Source organism: Poecile atricapillus, chromosome 3 (assembly GCF_030490865.1).
Source record: "Poecile atricapillus isolate bPoeAtr1 chromosome 3, bPoeAtr1.hap1, whole genome shotgun sequence".
Classification (NCBI taxonomy): Eukaryota; Metazoa; Chordata; class Aves; order Passeriformes; family Paridae; genus Poecile; species Poecile atricapillus.
This window is the reverse complement of record NC_081251.1, coordinates 87807234-87827441: the sequence shown is the minus strand read 5'-3', so window position 1 is coordinate 87827441 and position 20208 is coordinate 87807234. Positions and strand designations below refer to the sequence as shown.

Genomic DNA, 20208 nt, shown 5'->3' with positions numbered 1-20208 from the left:
TAGGAGCCAGTATATTAAAGATAATTACTGTTTTTAGGAAGTCTTATTTTATTAATCTTTCTGTTTGCCTTAAGGTGTCTGGCCTTTGCTTTATTAAGACACATTCTGAATATCTAGGACAAACAGTCTTGAGCATTGCTTCCTGCAACTCCAGTGTGAATGGCTTTCATGAGAACAGAATGTGAAATTTAATATTGCTCCCAGTTACAGAGATTTAGTAGATTCTGTAGAATATCCGTTAGTTACTAATTAATATTTGTAAACTGGGTGTGAGAAACAACAGAAAATTGCAATTATTGCCATGAGTTGTTCACACTCTTGTTATAGGATACTAATACAGCAGTACATATGCAGCATTTTTAAGAAAGTGAATGCAGTGTGTATTAATGTTTTCCAATTAAATGGTTATTTTTAAAAATATTTTTTAATGCTGAGGGTTTATGTATGAGCTCTTCTGTGCCACTTATCAGTGGCAAGTTTATGTTGTCTTCATTTACAGCCTTGTTTTCCAAAACTACCAAGTTCAGTTAATTTTCATATGAAGCTCTGTGCCTTAGAATGTGATAAAATACATTAACATTATAATAGGTTAGTTACCCCTCTTTTCTCCCACTTCTTTTACCAGTCTGTTGTTGTCCACATACTCTAGTCTTTTCGTGGTACAATGACTTAAAATGTGTGTATGCTCAGTTTCTGCATTTCACCTAGAAAGCAACAGGTTCTTAAAGTGTGCTGAATTAATGGCCTTATTGATTTAGCATAAAGTCATGCAATTGCAAGCACTTCCCAACAAGCTGTGCTTAAAATGTGTGTACATCAGCTTCCCGATCTGTTATGTGAAGGAAGATTAAGATGTCTTTCAAAGAGTGTGGTGATACCACTGAAATAGAAGCAGTGGTAGCTTTTAAAAGGCATCATGAAGTCCTATAAATTGCTACTTAATGAAGTAGTATAAAAGTAATACAGATTATAGGCACACTAGTGCTCTTAGAAATTGCAGGTGAGAATACAGAGAGGTATCAAACCCCTGGGCCCATTGCAGTTAATGTAAGTTCCACTGATGTCAGGGGAAGTGGAACAAGTGTGACTTGTCAATAACAGACTGACTGGGAATGCCCACAAAAAGGGCTAGGCTGTGAAGTGTCAATTTTATGTCTCTTTCTCAGAGGGATAGGGTCTTAATTAAAGGTGCCTAGGACATAATTCCAGCTTTATGTTGATACTGAAAACCAGGCTTCATTGAATGTTGCAGAGGCGGGAGGAAAAAAACCTACCTGTGTTTATTTTTTCTCTGTAAACCTGCACACACTTCAGTTACTCTACACTCCTGATCTTTCTGTGTGCTTAGCTTTTTTTCTGTTGATATTTGCAGAGTACATGTGAATCTACATCAAATAAGTGGGGTATTTTTAAATTGTATTTTCTCCCTTTGCAGCTCAAGCCAAAAGGAAGGAGAAACATACTAAAATGTCACCTGAAGTGGCCTTGAACAGAATTTCTCCAGCACTTTCGCCCTTCATTTCCAGTGTGGTCAGAAATGGAAAAGTAGGACTAGATGCTACTAATTGTTTACGGATTACAGACTTGAAGTCTGGGTGAGTTCCTCATCCAAAAAGAACACCCAGCCCCTCACAGTTAAGATGTCTTCTCAGAACCGAGTTTTATTACGTTTGTGTGTTTAAGCACTTTGAACACAGCTGGAGTTGACATACTAGCTGACATACTAGCTACATTATTTTTTGTCTTGCTACCATTTTGTAGTTTGAGAGACGAAATTTTTTGGCAATAATAGTCTTGTTAAGACACTCTCATCGCTCTCACGACGTGGTAGTGCTGTTTTTCAGCAGTGAGATAATTACAAACACTTTTTTCTGTTGTTTATCACCTGCTTACTCAATCTCTGTAAACCAAAAATTGAAGGACAAATTTGTGTGACCTTACCTGTAGTCATGAATATGCCAAACCAGAAGAAAAAAGTAACTTTTCCTTTACCTGGCCTCCCTCAAGTTCAGTACATCGAGTAGCTGTAGGGCCAGTTGTTTGAAATAAGCCAAGCTGCTCCTTTTATTTTTAATTCTCAAAGCATTCAGATTAGTTTTCAGGTAGTAATAGAATTTTGGGATTTGCATATGCAAACAGACTTTGGTGTATAACCTCTGTGAATAATACATGAGGAGAGTGAAATATTTAGATGACACATGTCAGAAATTGCTTTATTCTTATAGAGCTGGGGATCTAAAAACATCTTTTTGATTCAGGTTTTTTTTTTTGCTACAGGAGCTCAGAGACTGAAATTACTTTTGCTTTAGATATATTGTTGGTACAAACTACTGCTTTGTGTATCATTTTGAATGATAGCTTAATAAAAATAACAAAAGATGTTCAGAACCACCACAAATCACTGTTGTTTAAAATACAGTTCTGCTGAAAACTTTGTTTAAATGTGCTTCTGAAGGCTGTTTTATTATGGTTTCATGAAAAGCTTCAGAGGTGCTTTTCTGGTTGTAACAATGCCTTTTCAGGAAGGAGGTTCTTACTCAGGCTTAGTTTGAAAGGAACCATTCCCTCCCTGTGAGGTCCTGGGATAGAGTACAGATTTACATGGAGGTGTAAGAAGCCATGACTTTGTTATTAGTGTTGACTGGCTTGACATTTAGGCTTGCAAATTACATAAGACAGGCTGAGCAGTTCTGCATCTGCTGCTGTCATTTCATGCTAGATCTTGCTTTCCCTTGAACTAGTCTTCTAGGAAAGCTGTGATGGGAGCTCTTACATTTTTCCAATTGAAATCTAAGAAAGAAATACAAAGAAAAGTAGAGAGAAAACACAACTGTTTGTTGGGAGGTGGGTAAGTAGTTAGCTCTCTACCCACTGAATGCTTATACTGCCTGCCTTTAAAGTAAAAGATTAAAATAATAAAAAGTGGTGTTTTCTAGCTGACTCTTCATGGATATTTCTAATACATGTCTCAAGTTTTTGGCCACTGATTTTGCCAAGAAGATCTTGTATTTCCTTTGTTAAAACCTGAATGTTTTGCAGGAGTTTATTATTTAAAAAACTAAAAGCTACCAGCAGCTGCACCTGTCACTCAAACCCAGTGATTCAAATTTTATAGTATCTCTCTTAACTTGGTGTTAACAGACAAGTTCAACACCTGACAGAGGTTGTCTCATAGCTTGTTTAAAGACTCTGACCCACCTCAATGCACGTGTTAGAAATACTTTCTTCCCTGTTCTGGAATATAAGCATAAACCCCATTCTTTATGTTGAGTCTTTGTTTTAGTTTGAGGTTTTTAGGAAATGCAGTCATGATAATCAAGATTCTTCATTTATTTCAGAGTTATTTTGAAGGTTTTCTCTTTTTTTGGTACAACTAGTTTCTTAAAACCATTGCTGTAAACAGAATAATTAACAATTGCTTGAAATTTCTTTGAAATGTAAATTTAATGCATGTGTTTTTAGGAAAGATTTTTGTTTGCTACAAATAAATTTTTGGCTATTTATAGCAGGAAATTTTGAATTCATGTGTCAATGTGGAAATACAAAATTCCTTATATTTCCACATTGTAAATGATACAAAAAAAGATGTAAATATTTGTAAATGATTTAGTGTTTTATGCTGTTGCTGAACTGGTAAATAGTGCAAAATTACTTACCATATGGTGGATGAATCAGTATTACAGAGTTGTTCCTTCCATAACTTAGGATGTAGTTCAGTGGTCCTTAACCTTTGATACAAGAGTTCTTTGACACTCCACAGACTGTTTCTCAGAGTCTCATGTCAGCTGATAAATAACAAATTCCCCAACCCACAGCCTTGTCAATAGATTTAGATTTGTTGCTGCATACTGACTGTAGAGGAAAACTTTATAGGGCTTTGAGAGTTCAAGAATGAATTGAAGGTAATTGGCCTACTCTCCTCCACTGTCATTGCATCACGAGATGATCCAAACCCCTGTATACTTTCATTACACTTTTTTAAAAGGAAACAAAATAATGCAGACAAAATAATCAGAAGAGGCAAATGTAGCTGATATCAACATGAAGAAACTGAACTGTGTGGCCGCTGAAGTCGGCCATAAATGGGAAGAAAATGAGAACTGTTTTTAGAGAAACGGGGATGAAGTTCAGGATATCTATTGCAAAACTCCCTTCAGTTTCAATGGGTTGAAATCAGGCTTTAAACTAAGAAAGTGTAACCAAGCAGGTTTAGATTAAATGTGCTAGATTAAATGTTTGAAATTAGATAAAGAGCAGTTCTTGTTCGCAAATGAATATGACCACTTGGGAGTACTATCAGTTCAGAAACTTCGCTTTTGAATAATGATTGTACATTGACACATGATGAGGGTTGTACACATGCTAGTCTAGGCTGTTAAAACCCTAGCCTAGCTTGAGTTTATTATAGAACATGCAGATATTTTCTGCTTTAACTAGTGTGTTATGTGGAAGATTTTTAATAATAAATAAATACAATTTTACTGTAGCCTTTAAAATCTTATAGTATTTAGCATAATCACTTCAATAGCTATTAATTTTGAAAACAAAAGCATCTGTAAGCTTCTGGGGAGGAACTGTATGGTTGCTCCATTGTCACATACCACATGGTTACTGTTTGATTAGGAATTACTGTTGTTACACCCCTTCCCTAATGACCCAGTGCTTTACAATGTATAGCAAAATAAAATGTTCAAACTGAAGATCCATCCATTCTCATTTTTTAGGTTTTAGAAACAGGAGCTGTGGTTAACAAGGAATGATGGTAACATACTGAATAAAGTAGTACTTACAGAGCCTTGCCCACTCAGAGCCTTGGTTTTGACATTCTCAGAAGTGGAAAGTATTTCCGTTCTGTTTCTCCAGTAGAAGATTAACTACCAGATTTTAGCCTATCACATTAGTTGATTTTGCTTTGTAAATGGCAAGCATATTAAGCCTTTAATTATTTGAAAAGTCAATCCATATGTCAGATAGTTTTAGTAAGGAACTTGTTTTGCACTTATTCTGACTTACGGCTGAGATTGACAACTTTTGTTGTGTTTTATAAATGGTATTAAAGAGCTGATGTTAGATGTATGAAGTGTGGTGATATGTTAATTTGCTTTGCTTTCAAGTGTGGGAGGGAAATATGTCATAGTAAGGAAATCCTATTGTTTTACAGTCTTTGAGTATGTAAATGTTTTATAATAATATGTTACAGTTTCATAATGTCTTTGTGTTTTACAGACTTATTAGACAGTACCAGTCTTTTAAGACACATGTATTTACATCTATGATTAGGATATTCAGGACCAAGTACTATTTATAGAATTTATATGGCCTCTGATGATGCAGAACCCCAAATGGAGCTCAGTAATATGGTATAACAGAAAAGAAACTCTTCAACAGAAATACTAACAAAGGGTTAGGTGGCCAAGTTTTCTTGTAAATAGACCCCCACAGTGAATAAAAGTAGAACTGGAGTGTAAGGTCACGTCTGAAATATAGGACCTTAAGCAGCATTGTTTCTGGTGATAAGAAAAACCTGGCAGGCATCTGTGTTGCATTAATAAAAGACATTCTTCAAGACGACAAAGTGGATGAAAGCATTTTTAACTCTTGCATAGTGTATTACTTTGTTCTAGACCCAAAGAAAATACTTCTGCCACTTGAGTCAATGCCATTTATTGTGTCATGCAGTTAATCTCTACTAGAGTCTCTTTGAAATACTGACCCATCTTAAGTAGATATTAAAATCTGCTCATAACCAACTGAATTGTGGCTGAGGAATTTTTCTTAGCGTTTACACATGTATTCATGGGAAAGATGTGGAATAGGGAAAAGTGATTATGTAGATTTAGAAATAGAGGATATTTTCCTATATGAAGGGTGTTTAATTGTAGTGTAATGTAGTTATTTAGGAGACTGCTGCTTTTCCTATGGTGTGTTACAGGAGTGAAAGACACAGTTGTGCTGGTCATTGCCTTTGAGAAATCTTTTTTTCCCCTACAGGTGTTTTTCAGGGCCCATGCTTGAGCTTCAAATTATGCTGCAACCCTATTCTTCTTGCTCAACGAACTTGATTTTGTTTTTTAAATTACTTTGATCTGTTCCACCAGGCAAAATTTCAAAATTAATGCAGTGATATAAAGCTGCATATATTCTCTTTTTTTAGATATCCACTCATAAAAAAAATTTAAATTTCGTACTTTCATGGTTGTATTTATTCCATATTTATGAGAAGATTAATTGTGGAATTTTTATGTGAGTGGTTTGTAGCAAAACATGTTAGTATTTTGTTCTTTTCACTTGTATTATTCACTAATGATTTCTGCCTCTGTGCTTGTTACTGAGCTATGTTACACGTAGTTATGTTCCTGAAAGAAACCTCTATGATGTGGTCAAAAGAATGTATCTATTTCTGGAGTAAATTTCAACGTAAAAGTTTATTATCAAGCTGTACTAAGATATTTATAACTTTATTGCCATGCTTCCTAGGAAGCAGTGATGATTTACTTTTTTTCTGTTACCAAGTAGACTGTAATATGCTTCAATATTTCCCTTTTTTCTGAGCATATCTCTTTTTAAAGTAAATATGCATTCTTATGTGCATAATTTGTGAAATAATGTTGATTTTAGCTGTGAAATGCTATTACAATACTGTAGCAGTTATTTAAAACTTTTGCTTGATCTTTTGCTTTTGATTAATTTAAAATGAAAGATCCTACTTTAGTTACTTGAGGAAGGTTCATATCCATCATTCACATTGGTGTGTGTCGGTAATTTTTTTAACATGTGTATGTCTTGTTTATGTATAAATTTGAATGAATCTGACTTCTGAACACAAGTACTATGAAAAGCTGTTTTTGAAAATAGCTATGTTTTGTGTAAAATGTGTACTAGAAGGCATGTGGCAGTTTCTAGAATTGTGGTCTTATGGGTCCTTTACTCATAATCCTATATTGGATAAGTCATAAACTCTTACCTTTTCACAAAGTAAGTTGTTTCATTCCAGTTCCTGATGACAAATCTAGTTCTCCAGTGCAAAGAATCTTACTACTAGCAGTTTGTTATCTTTCAAGTAAAATGTAAAAGGCTGAAGGTCTTATGGGATAGTTTGATAGAGATGTTGCTGTGGAGCAGCACTTGGAACTTGGAACAGCAGTTTTTCTTGATGGTTAAAAAAGATTTGACTGTCTCCAAGGTTGCACTCTCCTACATTTGTTTCTGAATGATGAAAAAACGCAAAATGTCTGTCTGGTAGAAGGTCAAAGTGCAGAGTATACATTTGGCAATAGTTTTGTAAATATTCTCCATAATGTTTGGCATTCTTTTTACACCAGTTTTAAATAATGTGCTTGAAGTTATTCAGAATAAAAGAGCATGTGTTTGTCAGTTTCAAGTGCTATGAGGAAATAAATTATTTTAAAAAGTAAAGGTAGCACTAAAGAATTGCAGTAACCTGGACTCTCATTTAAAAGACTATATACATTTTCCTGAGATTTTTTCAGTTTAAATACTGCACAATATGTCTTTGGTGGTGTTTTTGACAGTATGTAGCTTCCTCTTGTTTGATCTTAAAGAAGGTAAATGAAATGATTATCCCTTTTGTAATTTAAAAAAAATGAGAAGGAACTGTTTGATACAACTGTTTCTTTTCTGTGTAAAGAAAGCATCACATGAGGTAGTACGGATAGTGTGCCAAATGCTGTTGGAAAGGTGTACCTTAACAAAGTTTTTAAATGTGGTTTTGCTATCCATATCTTGGGAGTTCATTGAATGCTTCTTGAAAATGGGGCTTGTGTTAGTGCAGGTCTGTGCCCAGGTCTTACTGTTGTAACAGATGTCTCTCATTTCTTTGCATTCTGCATCACTACAGGAAATAAAGTTCCTAGGACTTTTTTTTTTTGCTATAAAGACAGCTAAAATGTAATAATTGGTATCCAGTCCAATTTATTCACTTCCAAATCCTTGCATTTGTTTAATATGAACTGAACAGATCTCTAGCATGCCATGTGTCTTGGATGCATGTTGCATTTCACCAGAAGCTGAGAACAGCTCACTTTTTTTTTTTGCTTCTCCTAAGTAGAGAAGAATACTTTCCTGGATAGGTGGTCAATAAATTCTTCCAGTGTTACACACGTAGTTATTTCTTGTATGCCTGATTCTCTCATATGCATGCATGTACACGTGGCATAACATTAAAAAGGTAATGTACAGTTGAGATGAAGCTGAAGCAAAATATCACGGATTTTTGTTTTAGCCTTTTTGTTGCAGACATTGTCTGATGAGATTAGGAGCTTTAAAAGCATAGGAGATAATCAGATGTTTTGTCCTGACAGACCAGTATGCAACAGTGTTAAAGATCATTCTCTAGCAGTGTTCTAGTGCAAAGTAAGAATTAATAATGAAATGTAATAATTAATTAATATATAATTATATATAATAATAATAATATATCATTATTTTTAGTCTGTTTCTTTATTTTCAATCTTAGGCATTTACCTGGTATTGCACTGCCCAGTGTAGATATTCTTTGAAGCAGCTGTTCTCTAACTGAAAGTGAGCATGTCAAAAGAATACTTAGAGCTGTATGTATAAACTAACATAGTTCAGTTTGCTCTTGATGTTTTTATTGAAGATAGTAAGTTCAGTCCATGAGGTAAAAGTAAGCCTTCTAATTAATCCATAGAAAAGTAAAAGTCAATAAAAGGGAACATGCTTGTTTGTCTTTCCTGAGAGAAGGGAATTTGTGTCTGAGTCAAACCACTCCAGTGTTGGCCACAGGTTCTTTTCTCTGTAATCTGTGATATATGACTGAAAGAATAAAATTAGACCACTAGCACTGAAAATTTTTATTATTGTACAGTTAAAGAATTCTAGTGATAAAACTGAGTTAATTAGGGGAAACTGCAGAATTTCATTATGGGAAAGAGACAAAAGAAAAGCTGAATATAAAGCCTTCTAAACTTCCATTGCCTAAAAAACCCAACACCAGATTCCTGTGCATGACTGAAATGTGTGCATCACTGAAATAATATCTTTAAACCAAAAATATGACATAGTAATGGTTGCTCTGTTTTGGATGGTCAGGGTTTTTTTTTCACTAGAAAAACCTAATTAGATTGGTTTTGTTTATAGTTAGGGCTACCACTGACCTTTCAAAATGTCTCCAAATTTATTTTATTTCTTTTCTACTCCTTCCTCTAGAATATTGGTTTCAGCCAAAAATGAGAATTTTCAAACTAACAGATGACAATTATCTATCCTGTGTTCCAGGCTGCCGTAAGTGTTGATCATAAGCCTTAACTTAAACCCTATGAAAATGATACGGTTTCAGGCCAACTGCAAACAGACAATGAGGACACTTAGAAGGAATAATTTCTTAGGAGATTTCTAGTGGTGTAGTGTCTTCCATAAACATGACTTTCATTGTTTTAGTTTTAACCTGTTGCACATAGGCAAAATTCAATTGTATTAGGTAGAAGGTATTATAAGGTAGAATTGTATTAGGCAGAAAGGGGGAGAACTTACGGGTGTAGGGGAGGTGCTGGAAGTGGCATAAAGACAGGTCAAGGTATCTGTGGTGGGCTGAGGACTCAGGCTTAAAAAAACTTATGGTAGAGTGGACCCTCTTTTCACTGGGATCTAAAGGTGGCTCATAAATAGTCTTGGCATTGCAGGAGGTCCTACATGGTTTCTGTGCCTGTGAGGCTGATAAGAGATGAGCCTAACTCCTAGTATGATGCTGGGAGAAAACAGGTAGCTGGATGGGAAGGGCAAGGACAAGCATCTGTGGGGAAGAAGAGGATTTTTTTGACTGTTGTCAAGAAAAATGTACATGGAACTCCTTTCTTCAGGGATAGTTAGATGGGACCATGGGGAGAATAATGCTTTATGCTTTATGGTGTAATCTTGAAAATAGTATTAGAACTGCTGAGGTGGCTGTGAACTGTGAGAATTAATGTGAGAATGAGAAGCTAGAGAAAGAAAAAGGTGAGCTGAAGGGTTATAGCGCAAGACTTCTGGATAAAATGTAACATGCAGTAATGTGGGGCTTGCTTTCTGCAAGTGCAGTTCCATGGAGTGATCTGTTGTAATTTTACCTATGAATTTCCTTTTCCTTTTGATCTTTTTAGACTACTGCATATCTTTATTGTTATAATTAATCTAAAATAATGCTAGAAATAGGAGAACTACTGATACTTTTATTTAGGTGTTATCTTTCCATAGGCTTTGTGTCTGCTGTGTTATTATTGTTACTATTACTGTGTTATATATATAATATACAATATATTATATAAATATAATAACAGTATCATTGTTAATATTACAAGACTGCTGTGTCTCCAGTCTTGTAATATTTTATATAAATATACTTAATCTGAAGTTGCCCTTTTGAATATGCGTGTGACTGCAAACTATGGATTTATGTCCTAAATGTGGTGATCCTTGCTTGATCTAACTTTCATATCCAAAGAACTGAATTAATTGCTGTATTAACATAAATTTCTCCTGAGAATCTATAAATTAGGAAATCAATTAATATAGACGTCTGTGACCAAGAAGATCTTAAACTCTGCAAATAGAAGAAAACTTTGAAGGGGAAATGCAAAAGACATGCAATCACTCCTAATATCCATGGAGTCATAGAATGGTTTGTGTTGGAAGTGACCTTAAAGATCATGTAGTCCCATCCCCCACATCCCGGGCAGGGGTGTGACCCATTTACTGTTTATTTAGTTTGTTAAAGGGGGAAAATATATAAACGTGGACTATGATTTTAGTCCTTGAGGTATTTCCCTGCTACCAGTTCACTGCATTTTTCAATAAAATGAAATAAATTACTTAAAAAATGGATTGAGAGTCTTTATGGCTACTACAGCCAATATTGTGAGCAATGCTACGTGGCTTATTAAAGCTGATGTTTATGATAGCTCAGCTTTTGTGGTTTTCTGTATGAGTATGCTTTCTCTGTGAGCACTGAAAAGATATGAAACTCCAGGTGGTTGACTGTAATTTCATTCTTGATGATGAATGGTTCTCTTTTAGAGTAATCTAAAAGTAAAAATATTCCCTGTCTGATTCTATTTTTCTTTCTCCAGAAATGGAGTTCACTTTAGTGAACAGAAGAAATAAAACATGTGACACATTATTAGATTGTAACTCATTGCAAAGTAATAGATAATTGAATGGCAGCTGTGAAAATCTGAAACATGGTTTGAATCTGTCAGGAGGGGAGGGAGATGAAGTAAATCCAAAGGATGCATCTGCCACTCCCTCATACTCTTTGCTAAAAATTTTCTTATGAGTTCCAAGAATTTGGAGTACAGCTGGTATTACAGTATAATGAAGGAATGCCTTTTCCTTGTGCGAACATGTGACAGTTTATGATACTGTGAGTTCACTAGTTTATTTACCTAAACATACTATACTAGAGTATATATTATTAGTGTTGTCCCATCATGATTGTCTTTATTTCTGTTCAATTTTTGATCATTCCCTCATTAAAATTTCCGTTTTCTGCTTCTATTTCATTCTTCTGAGGCATGTGTGTGCAATGTGTAGTCTTTAAAAAGAATTACATGCAATTACCAGAGTATAAAAGATCTTGCTTACAAAGGAAATCAGTTTGATTATCAACATTTCTAAGGCATGTTTGTAAAATATGTTTTGTTGAAAACTTTGTCAATGCTTAATTATTTTTCTTGATTAGTATCATCGTTAGCTCCCTGAGACCCAGTAATAATGATTTTGCACCGTAAACTACAGAGATTTTATGAATGGAAAGTTTTGAGATTGTTTCAGAGCTTTTCTTTCAAGTTCACCTACAAGTACAGTAGATGTGTAAGAAGAAGATGTACTTCAAGTTTCTTTTTTGTGGTAGCACCTTCCAACCTGTCCTGCTGCAGTGACTGGAAAAGAGCTGTTCTAAACCTAGCTTTACTAGGCTAAATAAACAGGGAGTTTGGTGCTAAAAAAAAACAAACAGAGTCATGTGAAGTTTGTGTGTGTTTCAATTTTATGTAGAAGTTCTCTGAGATCATTTCGATATTTATATATAGGTGTGCTTCCTCTATTTCCCTCAGAGGGGTTGGGCTGGACATCTCCGTCCAGCAGAGGCAGCTGTGTTTTGGTGACTGCAGAACTCCTGCCACAAGTCGCAGGCAGCTCTGAATTAGATTTGTAGTTCTAGAATCCCAGAGCTCTCACCACCTGCAACATCTGCTTTGGCAAACCTTCACTCATTTAAAAAAAAATAAAAATCTACATTTTCTGTTAATATTCAAATGCTGTATTAGTTTTACTAAGACAGGCGTAAGATACTTTTGTATAGTGTTTCTAGTGAAAGCAGGTTGCTGGCAGCTGAATTGATTTTAAATAGTTATTTGAACTTTATGTTTAAAAAATGCAAATCTGCCTACCAGTGCAGAAGGGAACTGAGGGGTTGTTTTTCTAGTATATATGTCCTGCCTCACATCTCATGGTTTTCTAAAAATTCCAGTTAGTGTGATGAGCTTCTTACAAAAAAACATAAACATATGTATAGGACGATCAACATTTACAGCAGATGAAGGTTATATTGAGGATATAGTTGACATATCTGGAAACACTTTAGAATTTCCCAGATGATAACTGTAGCTTGAAATGCTGTTGCAGTTATAGAATATCACCTATACTATCAGGGTTCAAAAACAACTTTATTGCAATGCCAGAAGTAGTCTTTGTCTATAGTTTAATGTTATACTAAGTTTGAAGAAACCAGTTGGGGTACAAATGAGTTTTCTGAAAACAGTGGGTTTAACTACTGGGAAGTTTTTTGAATAATTATCAGTTGACTTTTGGATTTTAGTATTTTAATTAAGAGAGGCATTTAAGCAGTGATTAAATGTTAATGTGCTTTAATTTCCCAAAAGCAATGGTGTGTGTCTTTTAAGAGCAAGTCCCTCTCTCTCTCTCTATTATGTGTAATACGTATGTCTATATAAAGAAGGGAAACTGAAGGTGGAAGTTGGTTGACTAGACCATCTCTCCAATTTCAAATTTTGCCTGACTGACAGAATTTTGGATGGATCAGTTTGTTTTCAGGAGCAGCTGCTCAATACTATAAATACCATGTAGGAGCTTGTAAAGCTTTGTGCAATGCTGCAGGGAGCTACCACCTGATACAGGGTTGTATCATTAGTGTCAATGCTCTAAAATGTGATTTTCACCATTTTTCTGTTTCCTGATCCTGCTGGTCTTTCTTTTATTCACCTCCACCCTCCACACTTTAATTATTCTTAATGCCTCTGTACATGGCATACCCATCTGTTGTGAGTTCTGCAATTAATTCTTAATTAAATGGGATTAAATACTGTGTCTTCAAGGTACACTGGAGCAGATTTACATCTACAAAAACTGGAGGAAATAAAAATCTGAAGGCATTGACAAAGGCTGTTCTACTGTATTTGAACACTGAAGTGCTTTTCTTAGCAAATGCCACATAAGAGTTTTGGGTGGAATTTTGAGTTTGTTGCCTCTTATAGGTAACAAACAATCAACCTGTCTTTGCCTCTGAACTGTATTTGACTTGCTGGCAAAACCTTCAGCTTCTGGAACTCTGATTGAACTTTGTCTTGTCACTCCTAAAATAATATTCATTCTTAGCCTCTTGTATTATGAAAGTAACTTGATCTCCTTTTCCTGTAACAGTATCTTTGTAAGACATATATTGTAACAGTTGGAAGCATGACCTAGGTATGGTGGGAGGGGTTGGGAGTATAGCCAGTGGTCAGAACTGACTTTGCGGTGTTGCTTATTATTTGTGTGTATGTGTTGGTTTTTAGCTGTGTTCTCCATCGAGGTGTCTCTAACGCAGTGTGAAGCTTTCTTGGCTTTTACGCAAGAACAAAAAACAGCTGCCTGTTGTAGAGAAAGCCCAGTCCTCTCACAGGTCTCCTCCCTGGGGATCTACTCCCTAAGATAAGATAAAACTGCCTAGTCATGGTGACTAAGCTGTGGACCCCTTCCTGCTTCGGGACCCCATGTTATCTCCCTGTTAACTATTGGTCATCTTATCCCCATCTCAGACCATTGGTCCTTTTCCCAATTCTCCTCTTCCCTATAAAAACCCCGGCTTTTGCCCAGTTCAGTGGTAGATAATCACTGCCCCCCTTCGCTGAAGCCTGCATTAAAGAACTCCCATGGAACACCACATGGTCTTCTGTCTCTTGTCTACGTGTGGCTAGGGTAACCCCTGAATGGAACTTCTGAATGGAGCTGGCTGGGCTGATCTGAGCTGATCACAAGAGCAGAAATCACTTCTAAAAGAGCTGATCACGTGAAGCCTCAGGCCATGGTCCTAAGGGTTATCCCTGGCTGGAAACTGCCTGGAACTCCCCGGTCAGCAGCTCCTTCTCAAGACATCTATCCAGGATTGGTGCTGGCAGAGCTGGGGGGTCAGAGAGACACCCAGACCCAGCCGCAAAGATCTGTTTTCCAAGGAAGTGCTTATCCTCAAGAACAGTGAGTGTAGCACCCTAAGCATCATGAGATTAAAGAAGCTTTTGCATCTGACTATTCAGGTTAGGCAGTAGCAGTATTAAGTTCCTGAAATTATAGAGGCTAAAATTCCTTGTCTAATTTGACTTTGCTATTGTACAGTAAAATTCATGGACAATTTGTCTTCTCCTAGTGAAGGCAGCAAAACTTCTCTGTGATCCATGAAGGAAGAATGACTAAATGCATTGCATACTTTTTAATCAGTAAATATGATAGTCATCAGATAATGACGTGACTATTTAGGCTTACACCTATACTACAAATTAAAAAAAAAAAAGATATGAAAAGGAGATTACTCATTTTCCTGTAGAGCTGTTGGACCTCTGTTGGCAATTCTGAATGTTTGCTATGGTTTTATATGGTTCTAAGCAGGAGGTTTTAGGAGTGGCATGAAAAACAAGCCTCTGACTGGAATTTTGGGATATAAAGTGGTGGGTTTAGGTTTTTGTGGGTTTTTTTAAGTCTTTGGATAGAATAACCATCCATCTCTTAACTTTCATGATTAAGGTGATAAACACTTGTGCTTTTGTTCCACTGCAATCCCTTCAGTTGTCACAGAACATAATTTTGGATAAGATCTTACCAGAGCCCAAATAATTTAAAGCTGCTTCTCTTAGGAATGCTTTCAAGTGATAGTTTTAGAAAACTAGTTGATGAGAAGATGGTGTTGAAATCTAGGGTTATCAGAATCTTCCATATCATTGTGGCTTCAATCCTGTAAAATATCAAAATAGGGTGTTTTTTTTATCTTAAACAAAACAGAAGAAGTGTGAAGTCAACAAAATAATCACAAATACACTGGTATAAGAGGAAATCTTGCTGTTCAACTCAAGTAGAACTGCATTCTTAAAGGCTTTTAGGATACTCTTGGAAAAAGGATCAATTTTGCAGAAAAATATACCTATTGTTCTATGCCTTATTCCAAGCAGCAGAACTGAGTGACTTTCCTGGTTTGTATTTTACTATAATTGTTGTTGTTTTATTTGGATAATATTTTATGTTTCCTTTTAGTACTGATAAAGAATTCTGAACACTTATAACTAAGCATCAGGTGCTATAAGTGACTTTGAATAAGAATGGGCTTAGTTTATGTGTGTTGTATTAACTGTGAAAGAAACCTTTCCCCAGTAGTCACACACAATCTGTAAGGTGCATCAAGCACTCAACAAAGGAATGTTCTACTTGTCGCCTACTTGGAATAATTACTTCATAAGGATGTAATGTATCTCAGTTTGAGTTTAATCTGCTGTATCTGCTCAAGGTACTTAGCTAAAAATCTGCTGTAAAAGGGAACATGCTATATTCAGCTGTGGTTGCTGTATACTCAGTTCCACTTACTAATTTCCAACCATAAGTCTCAGCACAGCCTCTTTGAATAGGACAATATGATTTTAAGCAAAACACTTAGTGATATCCTTGGTCCTGGAAACTTTTCAAGATGGTGATTCTTTGATATTTTGGTAAGTAAAGCATTGTGGGAAATCTTGTGGTAGTAGCATTAATCATCTTTTGAAGACTAAGACATATTGCTGGTCTGAGCATCAGAGCATTAATTCCTGCTTCAGTGGCTTTCTTGTGTAAAATACTGATTACTTAGATTAATAAATGCAAACCAGTGTAATATTTTTGCATTAATACAGAAGGAGATAGCACACCCATATATCAAGAGATAGAGTCAGTTTATGATACTAATTTCTAACACCAGGTATTATTGTTCTGTGTGTTAATTCCCTGTAAAGAAGGGACAACCAGTAATCTTTAAAAAACTTTGTTACAAGTAATTCCTCTTCAAGTGTTACAATTGTGTGTACCACAATAAGGGAAAGGATCACATTTCCAAAAAACAAAAAACTTACATTTTGGAGAAGACAGAGGTCATGTTTCAGAGTCAATTATATATATACAGTTTTAAGAGGTTCTCTGTGAAGGAAATTCAAGCCGGAGATAATGTCGATAGCCAGGCCATTACTGGGGGCCTTCTGTTGAAATAAGGTCACGCATAGACTCCTACATGTACCAAAGTTTTGGTTTGCCTTAGGAGTTTTGTTCTTTTGCTAAAGAGCAAAAGAGCATCTTTTTTATTCTAAAGAGAAACTGCCTCCTTTCAAATGTATGCATATATTTCTGTTCGGTTGCTCGGCCTATTGCAGTTATTGAAGTCTCTTGTGCAGCCCAGTCAGAACAATTTTGGGGGAAAAAAGATAATACTGTCACTTTCTGTAATTTCTAGATGAATAAAATAAAAAACATCTCTAGTGCAGTATAATAATATAGGAAGAGTACTTAGTATTGCTTTTAGGGACATTCACCATTAAATAAGGCTTTTATTTTAATGTTAAAGAATATTATACTTTCCCTAAGTTATTTCCAAATGGCCCATTGTGCTAAAAGAAAATATTGTAGGGTATTTGCAAGATCAGAAATTTTTGTGTCTGTTGAAAAGCTAACAGCAGTGTAATTTTGATGGTGTTTCAGAAATATCTCAGACTGCGACCTGTGATACTTTGAAAGAAATTTTCATTAAATATTAAGTGATGTTGCAGGGTTTTTATATTGCCTTTTTTTTTTTTTTTTGTATGCTTCCTATAATTTGCCTTCTACTTGTTGTAAGCCAGAGAAATTATTTGGAAGTAGCTAGTAATGTCCATATAGCTGTTAAATTCATCCACAGCCATTAAAACACCCTAACAGTGGGCACTCCCATTTTGCTGTTCTCACCTATGAAAAAAGTGCAATTTGGAAAATAATTATATTCTCTTGTTTCTGTTGCACTAGGGGTCCAATCTTTTGTATTCTTAAAGTGATTTTACTCCCAGTGAGACTGGTGATGCTCCCTATTCTTAAGTTACAGTTTCTTAACCTTAAGAAAGGTTAACCTTAACCTTTCTTAAACTCTTAATATAAGATTTTCTTAGATAAGCCCTACCTAGATGAAATTTAAAAATAAGTAGTACAACCATTAAATCAAAAAATATTTCAACTTTGCTCCTATTCTCTGACATGCTTTATTCCCTTTCACATTTGCATCATCAGCAGGTTTCACAAAGCATTCTTTTTTTTCCAGCATTAATCTTTCTATAAAACATGAAGTATTATTCCAGCAGAAGAAAACCAAGTCAGGGCATTCATCCTGGATGAAGCAAGATGTGAACTAATCTTTTTTTGAAACTTGCTTTCCATTCAAGTCTGCACCTACCTGATAGTAGATAATTTATAGCTAAATTTTATCTTTCTAGATTTCTTCTCATGGTGCTCTGACCAGATGTTGCAAAAAGCTTTCTAAGGCAAAGATAGGACATGTATTTCTTCCTTTTGAAATTTCTAATTTCTGTAGCAATACTGAAAAAATATGGTGTATTCTTGCTCAATCAGTGTAGGCTGTTAACTGCATGTGGATCTTAATTGTATCTGTCTTAGATTCTAGCTGCACACAAGTAGTTTGCTTATGTTTTCTAGTATTTTTGTGGGAAATTTTAGCTAATTAATCCATAGTTTTATGGTTGCTTCTTTTTGAGGAAGATACATGCAGGTACAAATTTGACTGTAGTAAATGTAGCTCACTGAATATAAATAGTCTGAAATTAGTGTATATGGTTTTCATAAGTTGCAAGTTGAAAGAGGAAAAGAGACTGTAGAGCCAGCACCAGGGAGAAATGGTTCTCTGAACTGTTTTGAATATGTGAGTGAGAATTAAGATTGTTCCATTTGCCCTGATGCCTCTCCTGCAGTGTGACAGAGCTGCAGGAGTTATGATGTTGCTTCTGACAAGGTAGGATCAGAATTTTTGACAGTTTTCTGGCCTACCTATCTTGCTGCTTTTGGCTGTGTTATAGCCCAGTAAATGTGGGTTTTGTTTCAATATTTTGTCAGTGTCATGTGTTGGAGCTCTACCAGTGATAGGATATATAAGTTTAGGCAAGTTATTTTGTCTTCATCTGCCTTACCATTCAGTGTTTTTCCTGGAGTTGAGTAGTATGACTTTGATTTTTGGCTTGCAGCAATTGTGCTGGGCCTATGAACAATTCTCAATAATATTAGACTGGCGAGAAGATTCAGGGTTATCAGGATCCCTAGAAACATAAAGCAATGAACTTCTAAGGACTTCCAGTATTTTTGCTCCTGGGATTCATCATATACCCAGCAGCCCATAGCAGAGACCATTCCTGCCAGTGAAACAATGTGTGTCCCTGTTTCTCCTTTTGTAGCTGAGATCTTGAGATTTTTTATTTGCGAAATTTGGTCTATGACTTAAAAGCTATGAAGAAGTTGATCATGTCTGGCCTAGGCATTAAACAGTTTTCCAGTGACTTTTCTGTTCATGAAATGGTCACTTGCAACCATGAGGCCTGGCTGCTGTTCCTGTGCTCCAGATAAACAGGAGAGTCACATACCGAAAACATACATGCTTAGTTGTTACATCCTCTGATAGCTGATTCTGAAACTTGCCCTCTTGAACCCTACTGAGAGACTTTTCCACAAGGGAAAACATTAATGTTATAATAGGTAAAAAATTAATAACTGTTGGTGGCTTAAAATGAAGATTGATTCCAGTTACATGGGTGGCAGTGATAAGAGAGCAGGTAACCATGCTACTGTGATATACAGAGTTGTGACTTGCAAAATTGTATACAAAGCAGAGAACTTGATGGCTTTCACTGACTGATTGATCGCATTCTGATTACACATTCAAACCAGAGCATTTTGCATGTATGTTTTCTTTATAAAATGGGAGAGAGTTGGCAGAAACCCTAACATTTATGCTATTGTGAGAACTGCTGCTCAAAAGAAAATGGACCTCCTGCATCTTTCCCACTTTTTTTTCTTTGTCAGAATCATATGGATGAGTATTTCTAGTAGTCACAATATCTTTACTATTAGTCATTTGTATCCTGTAGAATAATGTTACTGTTGGCTAACATCTGTAACTGCTTAGCATGTTCTTTCTTCTCTTGTCTTCACTTTTAGCTGTACATCATTGACCCCAGGACCCAGCTGTGATCGTTTTAAGCTACATATCCCTTATGCGGGAGAAACACTCAAATGTAAGTTCAAAAATCTTGCAGCTGCATCTTTTCTTTCAGTGATCTGTGTCTCGCTAATTTTCCAGTGTGTCTAACTTCATGAGTTTTGAGATTGTCATGGGGTGACTTTACCTTTAAGATAGCTTTGGGAGCTAGGGAAGATGAAACCGCTGGTGACTGATGGGAGTCTTTCTTCCTGACCAATTATCAGTCATTTCTAAGAATTGACAGCAGTTCCCTTCCCGGCTATGCGGCCTGGGCGGGGGCTGGGCTGGGCCCAGTGGCTCCCGGCCCGGGAGATGGGGGCCTGCAGGGCTTTACCCCGGGCTCTGGCCGGGCCAGGCCGGTCCCTGGCTCGGCTGCAGTTTTTGCCGTGATGAAATTCACCAGAGACTGCTGAGTAAAGAAAGGAAAAAAACTCTGGACCTGCGGCAGGCTGAGACAGCGACCACGCTCTCCAGAGCAGCCATGAAGAATCTTCTATCGCAGACAGCTCCAGCTCCTGCTCCGGCAGAGATCACAGAACTATCTACAAGCCTGGGCAAGATTTTAACCTTTTCATTACCCAGATGAGACTTGCAGATTAATCCTTTTATCCACAGAGAGAAAAAGAGAGTAATCAAGATGTAAAGAGACTTTATAAACTATCAGAGACAGTAAAGAA

At 36.1% G+C, this 20208-nt stretch overlaps 1 protein-coding gene across 3 annotated transcripts in view; it reads left to right on the top strand.

Moving 5' to 3' along the window:
- BABAM2 (BRISC and BRCA1 A complex member 2) overlaps positions 1-20208 on the top strand; it is a 171758-nt gene that overhangs the window by 2080 nt on the left and 149470 nt on the right. For 2 of the 3 annotated variants that reach the window (XM_058836505.1, XM_058836503.1), the window contains exons 2-3: positions 1436-1595; positions 19489-19565. In XM_058836505.1, coding sequence (XP_058692488.1) covers positions 1468-1595; positions 19489-19565 — 205 coding nt within the window. In that variant the 5' untranslated portion in view covers positions 1436-1467. Of the gene's footprint in view, positions 1-1435; positions 1596-2744; positions 2849-19488; positions 19566-20208 lie in introns of those variants that run through there. The other variant, XM_058836504.1, reaches the window with a different exon arrangement.